This window comes from Anastrepha ludens, chromosome 5, assembly GCF_028408465.1.
Source record: "Anastrepha ludens isolate Willacy chromosome 5, idAnaLude1.1, whole genome shotgun sequence".
Classification (NCBI taxonomy): Eukaryota; Metazoa; Arthropoda; class Insecta; order Diptera; family Tephritidae; genus Anastrepha; species Anastrepha ludens.
The window spans coordinates 125450954-125468114 of NC_071501.1; the positions used below are offsets into that span (position 1 = coordinate 125450954).

General features: G+C 39.0%; 2 protein-coding genes across 2 annotated transcripts in view; one reads left to right on the forward strand and one right to left on the reverse strand.

Annotated features, from left to right (window-relative positions):
* Positions 1-3291: 3291 nt before the first annotated feature.
* On the reverse strand, positions 3292-10047 carry LOC128862880 (tetratricopeptide repeat protein 8). The gene is made up of 6 exons (XM_054101671.1): positions 9622-10047; positions 8849-9562; positions 5485-5690; positions 4721-5418; positions 3951-4125; positions 3292-3547 (listed from the first exon to the last, which is right to left on the reverse strand). Exons 2-6 carry the CDS (start codon positions 9450-9452, stop codon positions 3329-3331), a joined length of 1902 nt encoding a protein of 633 aa, XP_053957646.1. The 5' UTR covers positions 9453-9562; positions 9622-10047; the 3' UTR covers positions 3292-3328.
* Positions 6422-17161, forward strand: part of LOC128862878 (protein expanded) — a 75953-nt gene continuing 65213 nt past the window's right edge. The window contains exon 1 of the mRNA XM_054101666.1: positions 6422-6567. The gene's annotated coding sequence lies outside the window, so the exon portion shown is untranslated. The remainder of the gene's footprint in view (positions 6568-17161) is intronic.

The following is a 17161-nucleotide window of genomic DNA, read 5'->3' on the forward strand; positions in this document are numbered from 1 at the left end:
TTTGTTAATATAGCTAATCGCTGTAGAGTTGTCTATTCTAAGCAAAATTTCTGCAAATTTTAACGCAAATGCAAAACATTTTAACCCATAAAAGGCAGCTTTGAATTCAAGCAGGTTGATGTGATCTTGCTTCTCTTCAACACTCCACCAGCCATGGGAATAATTACCCCCACATGAAATTCCCCAGCCAGAAAGCGAAGCATCAGAAAAAATTTCTAAAAAATACTTTCCCTCTCTTATAGGATTATTTGCTCGATCGATATTATTAATCCACCAATCAAGATCTTCATGAATGCACACATCAATATGAACCTTCTGCTCATAGTTTGCGTTATGCTTTCTAAGAGCTAAAACCTTTTGCCTCTCTAACTGCTTCGTGTAAACCATACCATATTGCACAGCAGCCACAAGATACCCTATGAATTGCGCTAAAACTGCAATCTTTACCATAGGTTTTGTTTTCAAGCTTTTTGCTGATGATTTAATTTTGTCCCGCTTTTCCTCCGGAAGCCTCATACAAAAACATTGCGTATCGATTATAAATCCTAAAAATTTACATATGCGAGAAGGCTCTAACTGAGATTTTTTCACGTTAATATTAAAACCCAAACTTTGCAAAAGAGACGTAGTCTCCGCAATGCTACCTTTGCAAATTGAAACCGAGTATCCCATCAATAGTATATCATCAAGATATATAACCGATTGCCACCCTCGCGATCTTAGTTCTTTGATGACTGGTTTCATTACTCTAGTAAATATGTACGGAGCTACCGATAACCCAAACGGTAAGCAATTGAATTCATACAACTGTTCTCTGAATGAAAATCTAAGAAATTTCTTGAAATTCCTGTGAATCGGTAGCAAAAAATATGCATCCTCAAGATCAACTGAGGCCAAAAACGCATTTTTTTAAACTATCTGAGTTACTGTCTTCCAATCTTGGAGCTTAAAATGAGGAGCAATCATGAAATCATTAAGTTTTTTCAGATTCAAAATAAACCTCTTTCCACCATTTGGTTTGTCAATCAAAAAATATGAAGATATAAATTGGCCCTCACTTTGATTACAAGCGCTAATTGCACCTTTATCACGCAGGTGTTTAATTTCAGTCTCATAATCAGGCAAAATCGCATTATTTAAACAAGGCTCGCTAGGTGGCTGACTTTGATATACTCGCTAGCAAAAAGGAATTTTATAACCTTAAATCGCTTGCAACACTGTTTCATCTGAGGTAAGTTTCAGCCATTGAGCCATAAATATTTTTAATCGACCTGCAATTACCCTATCTACAGCCGGTGATTGCTGGGCTTCCTGCTGTCCTGATGATGGCTTGACTTGCTCCGAGAAACTTTGCCCTTTGTCTGGTAACTCGATTTCTGATTGTACTTCCTGACAGGGGGTTTCGAGTTTAAATACTGCTTTTGCTTATAGCTGAACACTTGTTTTGAAACCACCGTTGAGGTAACTGACGGTTTTTTAATCATGTCCTTGCCTGTTTTTTTCTAAAGTTGAAGCTGTTTTTACACGTTCAGTGACACATTCACCAAACAGAAGTGTGTCGACTGGGCCCTGTTGCCACATTCCTGGATAACAACGACAAACCCGGTAATATAAATGAACGCCTAGCTGTAGATAGTTTGTAATGCAAATCAGTCAATATTGTGCCTGCATCGCCCAGAGCTGCATTAACAGCTTTATTAACTTCGTCGTCTGGATTAAATCTTAACGTCTTTGAACATGCTTGCCCTAATGCACTTAACGCCGCACCAAGTTGATTCTGAAGGTCTAACTGAAAACCATCTCTTTTCAAAGCATGTGCCGCCAACGTTAATTTTAGTTCTGGGTTTAAGGCTGGACCGCCCAACCCCGGACAGTTTTCAGGTATCGGGTATTTCTCCAGCAGTTGTTCTCTGGATTCCTTTGATAATCCAGATTTTGTCAAAGCCAACCAGTTTTCAGCAATTGGCTGTAAGATTTTCAACTCCTTGGTTTGGGATATAATATCAGAACCAATATATGCCAACAAGGAATCTGCTAATATTTCTTGACCATTTGTTGATTCCGGCGACCTTATTTGATCATTTGTGGCTTCAGCAAAATTATTACTAGATAGCAATAAATTAGAGCGATCTTGAATGTCAGGTGAGTTGCCTGCCTCCTGTGTCGTGCCTCGCAGGTCACGCTCGCCAGGTGATCCTTTTGCTCTTGCTTGATGTGGTTCTCGTCTTGCGACTCGCACACCATCTTTCCGTCCAGATATCTGACCTGCATTCGCGTAGCTTATTCTCTTAGAATATTCACCACTTCTCGAGCGTGAATTATGGGTAGTACCCGAGCTACTTGAAGAAGTTGAATCTCGCCTAGGCCTGTAGTCATAACCGGTACGTTGCCTCTTTCGAAATAGGCGATGAGAAGAGCTGCAGCTGCAAGAATAACTACCGCGTCGTTTGCTCTTCCTAGAATTGCGCGTTCTATTACGACTCTGCCGTGTAGCTTCCCTCTCTAAATTTGCAATTCTCCGTAAAGCGTCATCCAAAATTGATTTATCCTCCATCTCGGAATTATGCAAGATTTTATAAAATGTGTATTTTATGCAAAAAACGTTTATAATACGCGTTTTCTTTTATTTAATAAAAACACGTCCAACTAGATTTGCACAACAAAACGTAATGAGGAAAGCGGGAAAATGGAGCGTAAGTAAAGGGTTACCACCTGGTAAAAATATTATTTTTTATTGTCAAATCTTGTGACTAGATCTGGCAACTAGCGTTACTACAAGTTATAATTGATCTCGAGGACGAGACAACGTAGTATAATTAATAACTTGTACATACATATATGAACCTCACCATTCTTTTCTGTTCCATTTACTGCTCTAGTGTACTGGGTGTGGGCCAATGTGGGCTTACTTAGGAGTCATGCTGAGCTCGATCAACATAGCTTTAATGGAAAACAAAACTTAAAGGGAAGACGCGAGGACACGAATACTCTTTTCAACGTAGACGAAAGATATGTGAGACTGAAAGAATGACATTTTTAGGTACTGAAGGGTTTTTAAGTTCGCGGGTCTCGTTCGACGAAAGAGGAATTCACTTCCCAGATGTACACTGAGTCCGTTGTTTAGACGGCAACGAATTGTCATTGGTTGATTTTTTTCGTATTATGTCAAATTCGCTCAGAGCCTAATAACGGTTTGTTAAACGTAGCCATTTATCGGTTATTGAAACAAAACTATTTGTAATTTTTTAAATGAACAGATCTTTTATTAATAAATAAAATTGACTAGCCATTTTGAGACACCCTTTAGGTTTGCATATTGACTTATTGATTAGAGTTTGTAATGTGCTTGCATGTATTCTAAATTGCCGTCGACTTCCGAGCTGCTGCCGATCACTTCCTTCGCTGCTTGGAGATACGACTTGGCGCGCATTAAGTCGCCAGTGTGTGCGGCAAGCACAGCCAAATTGTTTAGTGCGGCGCCGTTGCGTGCGTCAGCGGTCAAACAGAGCTGGAGACAACGTCGAGCCAAGTGAAAATCTCCAGTTGACTTGTAAGTAAATATCAGAAGTTATAGCAGGAAAATAATATGATTTCATTTTTATAAATAAGTAAACGTAAAAGTAAGTAAATGTTTATAAAGTATGAGTAAAGTTAATAACGGCAAACCTGGCTCGGTATATATTCGAGCCGTGCCTAATGTTGGAAGCGAATAATTTAAGAACTCTCTTTTATATCTGGCTTTTGGTAATTGAAATAGTCTTAAAGTAGGTTGCACACTTTTAAAAATATATACAGAGCCACGGAAGTTTATGAGTAGCCTTGTGTAACTTATGCACCACTGTGCCAGTTTTGTCTATTTTAAATATTTTTTTTTACATGATTATATTTGTAGATTCACTGAGAATCGCGCAGCCATGTATTTTTGGAAATGGGTTGATTTGGATACTTACTAACGCAACAAAGCTTAAATTATACCAGATGTCCGCTTTTTGGTCCACTGTCTTGGATAACAAGAGTGCTCGTTGAAAGCAGGGCAGCACCAGGTCGATTTGTCCGCCATATAAACAGCACAAAGCAATATTGCAATAGAGTTCTGCTGAATGAATTCCCAAGGAAAGAATTCGTCTAAATTCAGAATATTAAATATTATATTAATACCTCTTATGTAGATGGATTCGAGAGTCGTTTGAAAAGTCTGTGCAAAAATAAAAACTAGAATACCATATTTTATTTTTCGACATAGTCTCCTTTTAAGCTTATACACTTCGTCCAACGCTGTTCTAGGAGGATAGGATTTGTTCAAGTCTGAAAAATAGCCATTCGTTTCTGCAATCACTCATTCGTTTGAATAAAATCTTTTTCACGCCAGCCATTTCTTCAAAATTGGGGAACAAATAGTAGCCCTTGGGATCCGAGGGAGCCAATAGAGAGGATGTAAAACGAGTTGGAACCCTAGTCCATTAACTTTGCGACCACAACTGCTGAGGCGTGAGCTGGTGCGTTGCCGTGTTCAAAATGACTCGTTTGAAAATCAATCGACTTCCTCAATTCAAACGAACGCCAAACACAAAGAAATAAACCGATCTGGCCGAAACTTGGTGTGTAATCCTCCAAGCGATGCTACTAACTAAGCATAACCTCGATACGCGCCAGTAGTGCCATCTCTCTTACTTCACATGGACTTTTCGAACAACCGTCGCATATGTATGTGTGGATTTACCTGTAGTACATAAGCGCCATCTCGGGATTTCCATCGTAGAAGTGGTTTAATGCTATCGAGGCCAGCGCCTCGACATGTATGGGATTGAGCTTTGTAATGAGGCGATATATTTGCATGGCAGCATCAGGTTTAGAGATAGCATCGAGAATACGGCCTTGTTCGGTGCGAAAGGTTACGTTAAAAGGGTGCCGATCAACAGCCATACCTATAAGTTCGAGCGCTCGATCGTGCTCATCCAGCCGCTGGTACAAGCGTGACAGCAACAAAAAGGTATCAGGATGTGGAAATATGGCCAACGATTGCACTAAATAGGTTTCGGCCTTTCGCGGTAAGCGCATTATAAGTAGACACCTGCCTGTTTGCTGATCCCACCACCAATCGACCGGCGCACCAGAACGACTAGAACCCGAAGTGCGTTTTTGCTTGTGCACCTCCATAACTGCCTCGCAAAGTGAATACGCCTTTTGCACATCCGATTCGTGATAGTAAAGGAATTGAAAAAGCGCTTTGATAAGCGCCTCCCGCTCGGCATATATGGTGGGATTGAGACGCGAGGCCTGATAGAGTTTGGCCGTTACATCGCCCACGGTATAGGCAGCCGCGGATGTAGCGCGAATGCGTGAGGCAGTGCCACATCTTGATGCTGGTCGGCTGCCAACTGAAGAACCTGGCCGAGATGTAGCCGTCCCGGGGCGTACCTTTAGAATAAGCACACAATTAGGCACCTACCTCTTGAAATGCCATCGACGCTTGCTTTTGCTTACCATGCTCGACTTCGGTCGCATGCTTTTGTTGTTCTGTGCAGTGGTTGTGCGGCTACCTTCGCTTAACGGCAGACCATTTCTTGTTGTTGCAGTCGTTGAGTTTGCGTGCAATGTGCTCGTACTTGGCCGCGGTATAAATGCGGTTTTAATTGAGGTACCTGGCCTGGCGGCTGTGGCGATTCGCTCTAACTCCACTTCCTCATTCTCTGTATTTGTATGGCACCAAGGCGGAGGAGCAGAGGATAAGTGAAAATAAGATAGCAAATACGAAAAAAATGTTAAGCCAAAAAACTACAAGAAATCGGAAAAATTCGAATAAAAAGAAGACTCCGTACCCGCATTTAAGCGAATGTAATATAATACACAAATTTCTACACATGCACCGAACTAGGGGCTGCACCAGGTCATGCTACGTGGAATAACCAAAATGCAGCACCACCAGCAGCACGAACAACAACAATAGCAACAATCAAAACGAATGGGCAAAGCATACTAAATTGTATATGAAACAAGTAATGAGTAACAAGATGAAAATAAAAATTCAGGGTGATTGAACACAATGGAATGCGAGAAGTGTGGCATGAGTATTTGGGCGCTGAGGTGGCGGGCTGGTGGCGGGCTGGTGGCTGCGCAGCCGCCGTGGCATGTTATGCCAATGGAATGCAGCTGAAATATTGCTCCGCAGCTGAAATCCGTTAAGCCACTCAAGCGCAGAGTTTTCAGCATTTACTTATACGAGCATAAACGAGCATATTTGGATGTACGTAAGTCGGTATGTGGCCAGCCTTTAGCTTTTGTATCAATAGTTACAACAATCATACTACCCACATAAATGCACAGATGAATACGCATAGGTGCCTGCATATTTATTGGATCACTACTATGTGCACACATGGACTTACATATATTCGTATGAAAGAGTGTAGGCTTGACAGTTGTTATTGAAGGCGTCATAAAGGATTTGCTGTCGCCAGCAAGTGGAAGCAACACGTTCAACTAATTGCAAGTATAAAATCTAACGACATCAATTAAAATAACCCGGAAGTATTTGGCAGACACAGCGATCTATATTTTGTGATATGAGTGAGTCAAGTCTGCTAGTTTCAAAAGTTGATATCTAATAATAAGAACGGCGGTCGTTAAACGAGCCGAGTATCGTATTTAGTATTCATTACAACGATGCTGATTTCTCCGGCTTCGGAGAATTAAGTTTTAATTTTGATGCCTTGACATGAGAGCCCAAGTACTTAAGGATGCGTCATCAGCTAACTGAACTAACGGTAGGAAATAGATGGTAGGGGTTTAGGGAGGTGGTGAGAGTTTCCCGATGAATGTAATTTTATGTCTATCTACGATATATAGTGTCCAATCCAGTCGTTGTAGTCGTTTTGGTCCTGGACCTCAGCGATGTAGTCAAAGATATGGCTTCTGACTCACCTGGGAGGTGGCTCAGGCTCCAGCAAATATCCGCAGGGGATACCAATCGATATCACAAATTTTGACTACGTACAGGGTTTACATATGAATAGGAAAGGTAGAGCATCCAAAAGGACAACTAATTGGAGTGCCAGATCAAACACACTAGAATATGTAAATAAATAAATACAATATAAAAATAAAGAGTATAAAAGCATAAATAAGAGTAGAAAAGCGGAGAATGCGGGGGTTGGCGCACTGTCGTTTTCATGACGATCGGGTCTACGTTACCAAAGCGACTGGCGTTTGTATCAGACCATGGTTTGCACTTGTGATAGTATAGGACCTTGTCGCTGATTTACAGTCAAACATCTAAAAAAGTGAAAGAAGGTGAATATAATGTGTACTATGAAAACACGGGCACGCGATAGGCAACCAAGCTGATCAAAGTTCTGGTCCCAGATCATTTGTGGTGTAACGTATATTGGCGCTGCAAGAATTGGACTTCTAGCTCAAGCATTAATTTGGGAGGTTAACGCGTGAAGCTTGAGGTGAGTTGTAGAGGTAATTGCTACCTTCACGTCATTCTTCAATTGAGTGACCCCAAGCAGAATAGAAATGAAAAAAAAAATCGATGGAAAACCTCCGAGTGTATTTATGCCATGAAAAAGCTCTTCATAAAAAACCACCCGCCGTTCTGAGGCGGCATACAACTGCAAGTGTCTCTATTTGTTGTGCAACATCAAGGCGCATACCATAAATATGGGAGGAACTCGGAAAAACACCCCAGAAATGCGCCAATGAAAAATAGAAAATTAGATGTTATAGGGGTAGGGAAAAAATCCATTACTTTCGGATGGCATTGAAGATTTCATTTAGCTCAAATATATTCAATACTTTTTTGTCATTTTGAAGATCATTCCCTCTTCCTATAGGAAAAAACTTGGAAAGTTGATTTTCACAAGCTTCTCAAAATCATTTGCCATAAAAAACAGGAACGGAAACAGAAAGTGGATGCAATTTCCCAAAAAGGCTTCCGAATTTTCCGGAGCGCCACAACCAATTTGTCTGGCCCAACGATGTGCTGATGAAACTTTTGCTCTCCTATAGGTTAAATAAGTTAAGGTTTTCTGCTTCTGGGCTATCGGTTTCTACAGACGGTTCAATTGTTGACAAAAGAAGTAGGAATTAGGAATTTGGACATAGCGGAGATACAGATTTCTAAAGCCATTTTCTTATATTCAAAGGTAACAAACCTAACCGTGCTACAGTTAGCGCATATATGCCTTGCTATGCGTTTGGCCGAGCTTATCCTCGGGCTCATTTTTTGTAGTTGGTATTTAAATATTGTTCCACAAATAGAGAACCCGTTTATACCGCTGCAGCAGCTGGTTTTTATGACACTGTTGTCTTATACCTGCACAGGGCACCGAGCCCAGGTCCAGGATTTCAAAAATTATTTACTGTTGGAATTTAAAAACTGAGTTATTTATCTGTTAACAAAAAGAGAAAATATTCTAAAGTAAAATCCATTCGCTTTAAGTAAGTACTTCTAACGAGTTCACCTATGGAAGGATAAATGCATCCGAAAGTTAGTCTGAACAAAAAAGGATCTATTGCGTCTGAAGCCCTACCTAGCCAGTCTGTCACTCCCTTTCAAACAGTAACACTAACAAACCGTTTATATCATACCAGTTCTTTGCTTTGGACATACAAATTATATATACATATGTACGTTGTATTTTGGTATGGTAGGGGCTCGAAAAAAGCATTCAATTGAGAACAATTGTAATTAACCATTCAGTAATCATTTGGATGCACAATACTTTTTACCACTAAATGGGAGTGTTGATTATGCAGTTTGGCTACTGTGCAACTTCTCTCAACAGTAATCGTGGACATACATACATACGCACATACACACATACATATGTGCATGTGTACTTACCCCCCTCGAAGGCATCATCCGTCTCGAGATCGTCGAGGTAGACGCGCTGGGTAAGTGCGCGCATTTTTAATTGCCAAACGCCCTCCATCATCCACGTGGGCATGTTCACTTTATTGTTATTACCATTGACATTGCTATTCTTTGCATTGGTGTTGTTGTTCTTGAAGTTTTGGCCTCGTACCTGCCTTGAAGGCGCGTTGCCTTGCGTGATGCTCATTTTGCCACCGCCAGCTCCCCTGTTAGTGTATTCTGCACCGGCATCGTGATTTTCCGGTGGAGAGGTAAACATTTGCACATTTGTTTCGTGGCCTGCGCGCAACATGCCATTGCACACCTCAACGCATTTTTCATATTTTCGCCGTCTAAACAGCGAAACTGCCTGAAAATATTGCCACTCAAGTGCTGCCATTGTTATCGTTGACGTCTGCAGCTGCGGCGGCGAATGGGACTGCGACTGCTGCATTGAAGGCGATGCCATGGACGTCGTGGTATTTGCAGAAGCCGAAGTCATCATGTTCATGTTGTTGGCGGTGCCCATCATCATGCGAGTTGTGGGGAGTGGTGCCAGGGAAGCCAATGGAGCCAAGGAAGCTGTTGTCATCATCTTGCCGTCTGTGTGCTCCTCCTCCGACAGCGAATCCAATTCCACTCGCACAACTGCTACTCAAACCTTTTCCGCTTTTACGATTCCTTTTGCTTTGTTCTTGCTTGGACCTTTGGGTAGTCTTGTAATTGTTATTTGAATCGTTCTTGTTTCTCATTTGCTTTATTACCTATATTCTGTTCGACGTCAATTGGCTCTATTATCTTTAGGTTTTATTGATTTGGCCTGTTGGAATTTTAAGCACCGGATATGAGTTAATTCCTTCAACGGCTACACTCAGCAACCACGGACTTTGTATTTTCTTTTATTTATTTGAAGGTCGCGCAATTTGATTGGAATTCCTAACAAGTCGTCGAGTCGTTCAAGATAATTTGTTTGTTCTAAACACACACCTGTATATACGTGTACATATGTTTGCATGCAGATAGTTGCGTATACATCCTTTTCGAAATCCGCAGAGTTTTTAAAATAGTACTTTTGGTGAAAATATTTTTGTTTGTGTGCACTTTGTACCATCCGTGAAATAACCAGACATTACATAACCTTCAGGAACCGTCAGCAAAGGGCAAAAATTTGTTTTGGCCTTTTCAGTAGCTATGACTACTGGCAAGTTGTGTGTTGTACACACAGGATAATGTCGAAATGTTGGTGTGTAAGACTGTGTGTGTATTTAATGGTTAGTCTAACTGAGTATATAGGTTATACAGTATTTCTAAGAGGTTGGCATATCTACCAGGAAAACTCATTATCATTCGCTTTTATTTTGAAAAACTTAGAGACTGTTAAATTAAAAAAACATTTGGTATTAAGAATTAGGAGAGACTCCTATTGGGAAATAATTCTAAACACTTCCAGTTTTATTCCCTACTGTATTTTATACCAATACTTTATTGCTGTAAGCATAATTGGCAACCCTGTATAAAATAAAAAAATTTCTCTTGCAGCATCCTGAGTAGTTATGGAGAAGATGGCTTTCGTTTACATCGCAGAGAAATATGGTCTAGTGCCTATCTTTTTTCGTTTTAAAATAAACATTCACACATACATATAATACGCATGCACGTATAAGTATTGTACGCACCAAAGTTTGCTATGTCAGTAGTTTTTTTGTTAAATTTATGCACAGGCTTATCAGCACACATATACATCTATATCTACATACATAGTCATATGTACACATGTATAAATGTATATGTAAAAATTAAAATAAAAAATAAATAAATTGAAGCATAATAAAATGAAATAAGATAAGATAAAACAAAACAAAAGTTAAACTTAATAAAATAGATAAAAAATTGATTACTAAATAAAGAAATAAAATAAAATAAATAAATTACTTAAAAAATTGAAATAAAGCAAAATAAAATGAATTAAAAACTACAATATTATATATAATATATAATTGGCGCTTACACCCTTTTTGGTGCTTAGCCGAGCTCCTCCTCATATTTGTGGTGTGCGTCTTGATGTTCTTCCACAATTGGAGGGACCCACAGTTTTAAGCTGTCTCCGAACAGCGACCGCTATTATCATTTTGGTGTTTCACATAGATTCGAACCTATGTACTTCCGAAAGATAGTCACGCAACAACCCATTCGGCTACGTCGGAATAAAATAAGGCAAGATAAAATAAGTAAACTCACATAAAATAAAGTAGAACAAAATAAAAAACAATGAAATAGAATAAAATAAAACTAAAGTAAAATTAAACTAAATGGATTAAAAAAAAATTAATTAATTAAAAAAATAATATAATTGTGTTTGCAAAATTTAAGTAAAATAAGAGAAAAAAGTGAAGTGAAATAAAATAGCGTTACAAAAATTAAGTAGGAAAAAAATTAAGTAAAAAATAAAAGAAATTAAATAAAAAAATGGTTTTTAAATAAAAATAAAGTAAAAATTTAATAATTAAAAATATAAATAAAGAAAAGAATAATAGAAAATAAAAAATTAAGTAAAACAAAAAAAAAAAATTTAAATAGAATAGTATAAAACAAATTAAGGGTGGAATGAAATAAAATAAAATTGAAAAATATAATAAAAAAAGATAAAGTCAAAAAAATAAAAATAAAGTCAAAAAATTTAAAACAAAATATAAGGTAAAAAAAATTAAGTAGAAAAATTTTTTAAATAAAAAGAATTAAATAAAATAAAAAAAATGAAATGAACAATGTAAAATAAATTGATAAATGAAATAAGGTTAAAAAAAATAAATAAATAAGAAAAACAAAATAAACAAAAATAAAAATAAAGTTAAAAATGGACATAGAAGGTGCTTTTAATAATATTGAACCCAAAGCTATTTTGTCGGAAATTGCAAAATTGGGTATTAATTACTCCATCCGGAAGATGATCGAACAAATGCTCCAAAATAGAATAATCACTTCAGAGCTTGGGTTAAGCCGCATGAGAATGTACGCCGTCAAAGGCACTCCCCAAGGCGGAGTATTTTCACCCCTTCTCTTTAATCTCGCTGTAAACAGTTTGCTTCGAAATCTCGAAAAAGCAGACTGCAAGGTTGTAGCCTATGCAGATGATATTGCTCTAAGTGTCAGGCAAACACCTGAATACCCTCACTGAGCTCATGCAACGCTCAATCAATATTCTGTCAAAATGGTGCACCGATTGCGGACTAAATGCGAATCCAGCAAAGACAGATCTTGTTCTCTTCAATAGGAAACAACAATCTCCTCCACTGCAAACAATAACTTTAAAAGGGGAATCATTACTTCTATCAGATTATCAGATAGGAAGTTGAGTTGGAAATTGAACATTGAAAACAGATGTAGAACAGCTTTCATAGCTCTTTATACTTGTAAGAAAGCTATAGGCCAAACCTGGGGTTTTTCACCTCGGATCATTTATTGGATATATACCTCGATCATCTAACCGATACTCTTCTACGGTGTGGTTGTATGGTGGACAGCACTCGAAAAACGGTGTAGAGTAGCCACAATTGATCGAGTCCAAAGAACAGCCTGCCTCCTGATAACAGGATGCTTAAGTACAACACCTACTAAGGCTCTAAATACGTTGCTTCACTTGTTCCCTATCGATCTGGCTGGCAAAGCGATTGCAGCGAAAGCAGCGACACGCATGAATGCCATATCGAAATAGAAAAAGTATCTTGGCCATTCGGCCATACTGAACAGGAACACTGTTATCTCTTCCGACATATTCTTGCTATTCTCTTGTTCACTCCCAACCAGGGAAGAATGCAAGACAAATCTTACCGAAATCGATGGCCCTCTGATTATATATACAGATGGTTCAAAACAAGACGGTAAAGTGGGATTTGGAATCTTTTCCAATTCCCCTCACATCAATCTATCATTTAGATTATCCGACTACTGTAGTGTATTCCAAGCGGAAGTGTGCGCTATATGGTATGCTGCGAAAACTATCTTAGAAAAGAGAATATCACTCCATTGTTGATCGAAGGTGGCGAGTGGAAACTACTTGAGTTACGACCAGACAAATCTGGCCATCCTACAATCTGACACAGACAAAACCCCTTATAAGTCTTTCGAAACACGAACTAAGGCATATAATATCTCTTATCACCGGCCACTGCCTTTTGGGCACTCACGCACGTCGGCTCGGGGTTCCTCAAAACGACCTGTGCAGATACTGCGAGGACGAAGATGAGGAAGTATCGAGCAGGTATTTGCTGTGCAGTTGTCCCGGTCTAGCCAGAAGTCGACTCGCTCTTCTAGACTCTCCAACAATTGACAATCTTTCAGTACTCTCGGACCTGAAAATCAAATCTCGAAACGAATTAATATCTTTGACCAAAATCTATAATAAAAAATCTCGGTTAGGTGGGGAAATCATACAAGATAATGAGCTCTAGGGCAACACACCGGACCCAACTTGCGGTCTACGTGGCACCCCGATGCGGGGTCACTCTTAAACCAAGGAACCAACCAACCAAGTTAAAAGTAAAAATAAAAGAATTAATAAAAAAATTAATAAAGTAAAAAAAAATTTAAATAAAATAAAGGTTAAACCAATAAATAAAAAAAAAACTAAAATATAAAAATAAAGTAAAACAGTTAAAAATAATATTAAAGGTAAAAAATAAAAAAAAAACTAAGAAAGTAAAAAAATTCAAATTAAAGTTACAAATTAAAATCAAATAAGAAAAAAATATATTAAGTGCAAAAATTAAAGAAAATAAAAATAAAGTAAAAAATTTGTATAAAAAATAAAGAAAGCAAGAAAAAAAAATTAAAGTAGAATAATGTAAAATAAATTGAGATAAAAGAATAAAATGAAGGGTCTTTTGAAAAACGCGCCTCCATGTTGTTTTAAAATAAAGTATGTGAAAATTTAGATTTTTTCAAGTTCCACCAATTTTATTCAAACCACGGCGCTAATTGTTATTTATTTTTTATTGAAAAATTATATCATTTAAGTGTCCACCATGAGCACGTCTATAGGTGAAATCCAACAGTCGATTCACGGATGCCTATCTTTTTCTATCCATCCGGGTCTGCCAGTCTTTTTCTATCCTCAACAGAACCAGTTTTATGAAGTTCTTTCATCAGCCTTTGAATTGTCGAATGAGTTATTCGGACGATTATTTTAATAAAAAAATCACGAATTTGCGATATGTTTTTCTCGAAGATCGAGAAAATAAGTTTCAATAATTTTAGCGCCTTCCATCGTGTAAAATTCTGCAAAAATACTTAACAAATGTCGAATTACATAAAAAGTTACCATCTAGGAAGTATTCGCTACTGACATCTAGCGTCACTTTTGAAGGAGTATTTCTGAAGGTACGTAGAATACAATTTTGGTAGAGTTCTGCAAATATTGGCATATTCTGTGACTCAAATATTTGTTTTCTTTACAAAAGTTTCTTCACGTAGTAAACCAGAAAGAACTACGGCCACAAAAATACCATTGGCAAATGGCATTGATGAAGGAATTTACAGACTGTTGCTTCCTCCTCGCGATCGCAATAAAAATACTGACCTGCATAAGCGCACACACATTTGTATGTATGTATTCATATGCATATACTCGTATAAATTGGGGGATACATACACACATACACACATATATACATGTACTTGGTATGATGTTTGTGTGCACAAACCTTACCTAACTTTCTGACATGCTCAAAATTGCCAATCTGTCAATGTTTGTACTCGAGCTGCCAGTGAGAGCAAAATAAATGATTCTTGAGAACACATTCTTACATACGTTAAGCAAACATACACACATACGTACATACAAATGGGCGCAAACAGGCAGTCAAACTGCCGAATGAACTTTGCGAACATAACTAACTTCGAGCCGTTTTGGTCCATCCAAGTTGGTGCCAGTACAGCTCGCCGGCAGCAAGTCCAACCGAGCTTACTGCTACATAGATGGCGAGCGGGGTGGTGCGATGGCGTAGCGACAGTTGGGCCTCCGCACGATTGTGGCAACAACGTCACTGTCGTCGTCATTCATTGCTCGCAAATATTCGCATCGCACGCGGTCGCAAATGTTTTTCGCTCTTCGATATTCCATTTTCCTTCATGCAGTTTGCAATGTCAGACTTCCCTTATCACCACCCGCCACTGTCGGCAGCCGCGCGCCTTCAAGCCCTGCTTGATCTTTCGAAGGTTGTTATTGTTGGTGTCGTTGTTGTTTCTATGCGGCTTGTGGCAGTTGATCGAGTTGGCGGTCGTATAGGACTCGCATATACATATGTACATACGATTTTGTATGTATGTATGTGCCTTCGTATATGAAGTGTTGTTATTGGAGTTTTTTGTTAGCATTTTCACTGCAATAGCGGCGCGCATTAACATGAAACGGCTACTGTGCGGGAATTGGTTATTTTTGTCGATTTTTAAGTGCAGAGTCGCCTGCCAGAGGGCAAAGCAACCAAAACAGAAACCGAACGCGAACGCAAAGGAATGGGTAAAAGAACCTCGACAATTCAGCCTTAAACCCAGCTCTTTTCCATGATGATAGGTATGTGGTGTACATGCGCCGACGCAGAAGCAGCAATGGCATGCTGCAGCAGCTACAGTGGAAAGCGAAAGACGACGAGAAACATATGCATACACGCGTACATACATACATACAAATAGCATTCGGACGAAGCTAACACAAATGAGAGATATTTAGTTGTGTTGTCATATACGCTGTTTCCACTAGACATTTCTGACATCTTAACAGTCGGCACTTTTCCATTGTTTGCTCTGATTAAAGTCGTGGACACTTTTTTCCAAACAATTCTGCCAGTCTTAAAATTGAAGTGAGCACTCTGATGGATATCAAATATGTAGATATATGAGATTATATAAGTATTTACGGAGGCGGCTGTGGTGTTTCTACAAGGACCTGAATTCCATCCGCACTGCGGAGAGAAATAATCAGTGAAAGGCCGTCCACAAACCCAGTTCCACCAAGTCCCTGTACTCTCTGTGATGCCAGGGTTAGTGTAGGTGAAGAGATGTCTCCTGATTCGTCTGGGCGGTGGCTCAGCCTCTAGGCTAAGGGGGTGATTCTTGAGGTAGCAACCCAGCACCAATTGCTTGCTGGGCGTCTTAGTATGATCCTGAACCGAGTGCCATGGGGGTATCGTTGTGCAGATATTGCAAGGAAGGCACAAGAAGGCATTTCGTGGCTATCCTGATGGCACTATTCTGACAAATCTGAAGTTTGTCCACCACAAATCACTAGTACCAGGCGACCAAACGAACGCATCGTTATACATATAAAATCGAAGCAACATTTCTTTGTCTTTACCCTAAGTGCTACGGCCTAACGACTTGAGGCCCTTGTTGTGGTTTTGGACCTAGGTGTTAATTGCGGTTGTAGGCCGCAAAATTAGTTTTACCAGTACTGTTATTTGTGTTTCTTTCGAAGCGGAAATAATTTGTCACATAAAATTTGTAATTTTTTCAAATGCCTATTTTTACTCCTGGAGCATAGCTCATAAAGGTTGGATTTTTGTGGTTGGTTTTCTGGATCGATTGTGGATGATAAACCGTTCACAATATCATTTAATACATTTGGTAAAGTTTTTATACCCAGGCGATTAGAAATATGAGGCTTTAGTAACTCAAGGGAATTTTCCTTTGGAAAAGTCATCATCTGTCATAGATCTATCTATTGTATTAGAAGGATAGAGAAGGTGGCCAAGGATGGTAGATTACCAGTTTAGCCTTTAGTTTGGTGGAAAAGAAAATTGTGCGAGTAACTTTGGCTGCCACGTCACCGGGCCCTCGGCAGCCGATTTCCACCCGCTCGTTTCACACGTACTCACACATTCGTCCCATCAGTCGTTGCTCAGACGGCAACGAAGCAGCACTGGCGGAGATTGTGTTGCTTTGTTCGTATATCACCAACCTAATCTCAGTATTTTCGTGATCACATAAATGTCATGAGCGCGGCTTCGTCAGCTAATCAGTTCATTCTTTCAAATTCGTTGAGAGCTGGTTAACGGTCTTATGTTGGCTACATTTCTGAATTTGACAAAATCAGCTCCTTTGGTGACATTATAATTCGACATTTATTTTCATTTTGTGGTTATTAACGAGCGAATTTATCGTACTATGCCGTTCTCTTTCTTGTTTGTCCAAATGTAATGTCACAGCCTGAAATACTCTCACGGAAGTCGCGATCTTGGAATTTATTATTATTGCATAGAATACAGAAATTTCGTAGAACTAGAAACTGCTTGAGCAAAATGCTCATAGCGC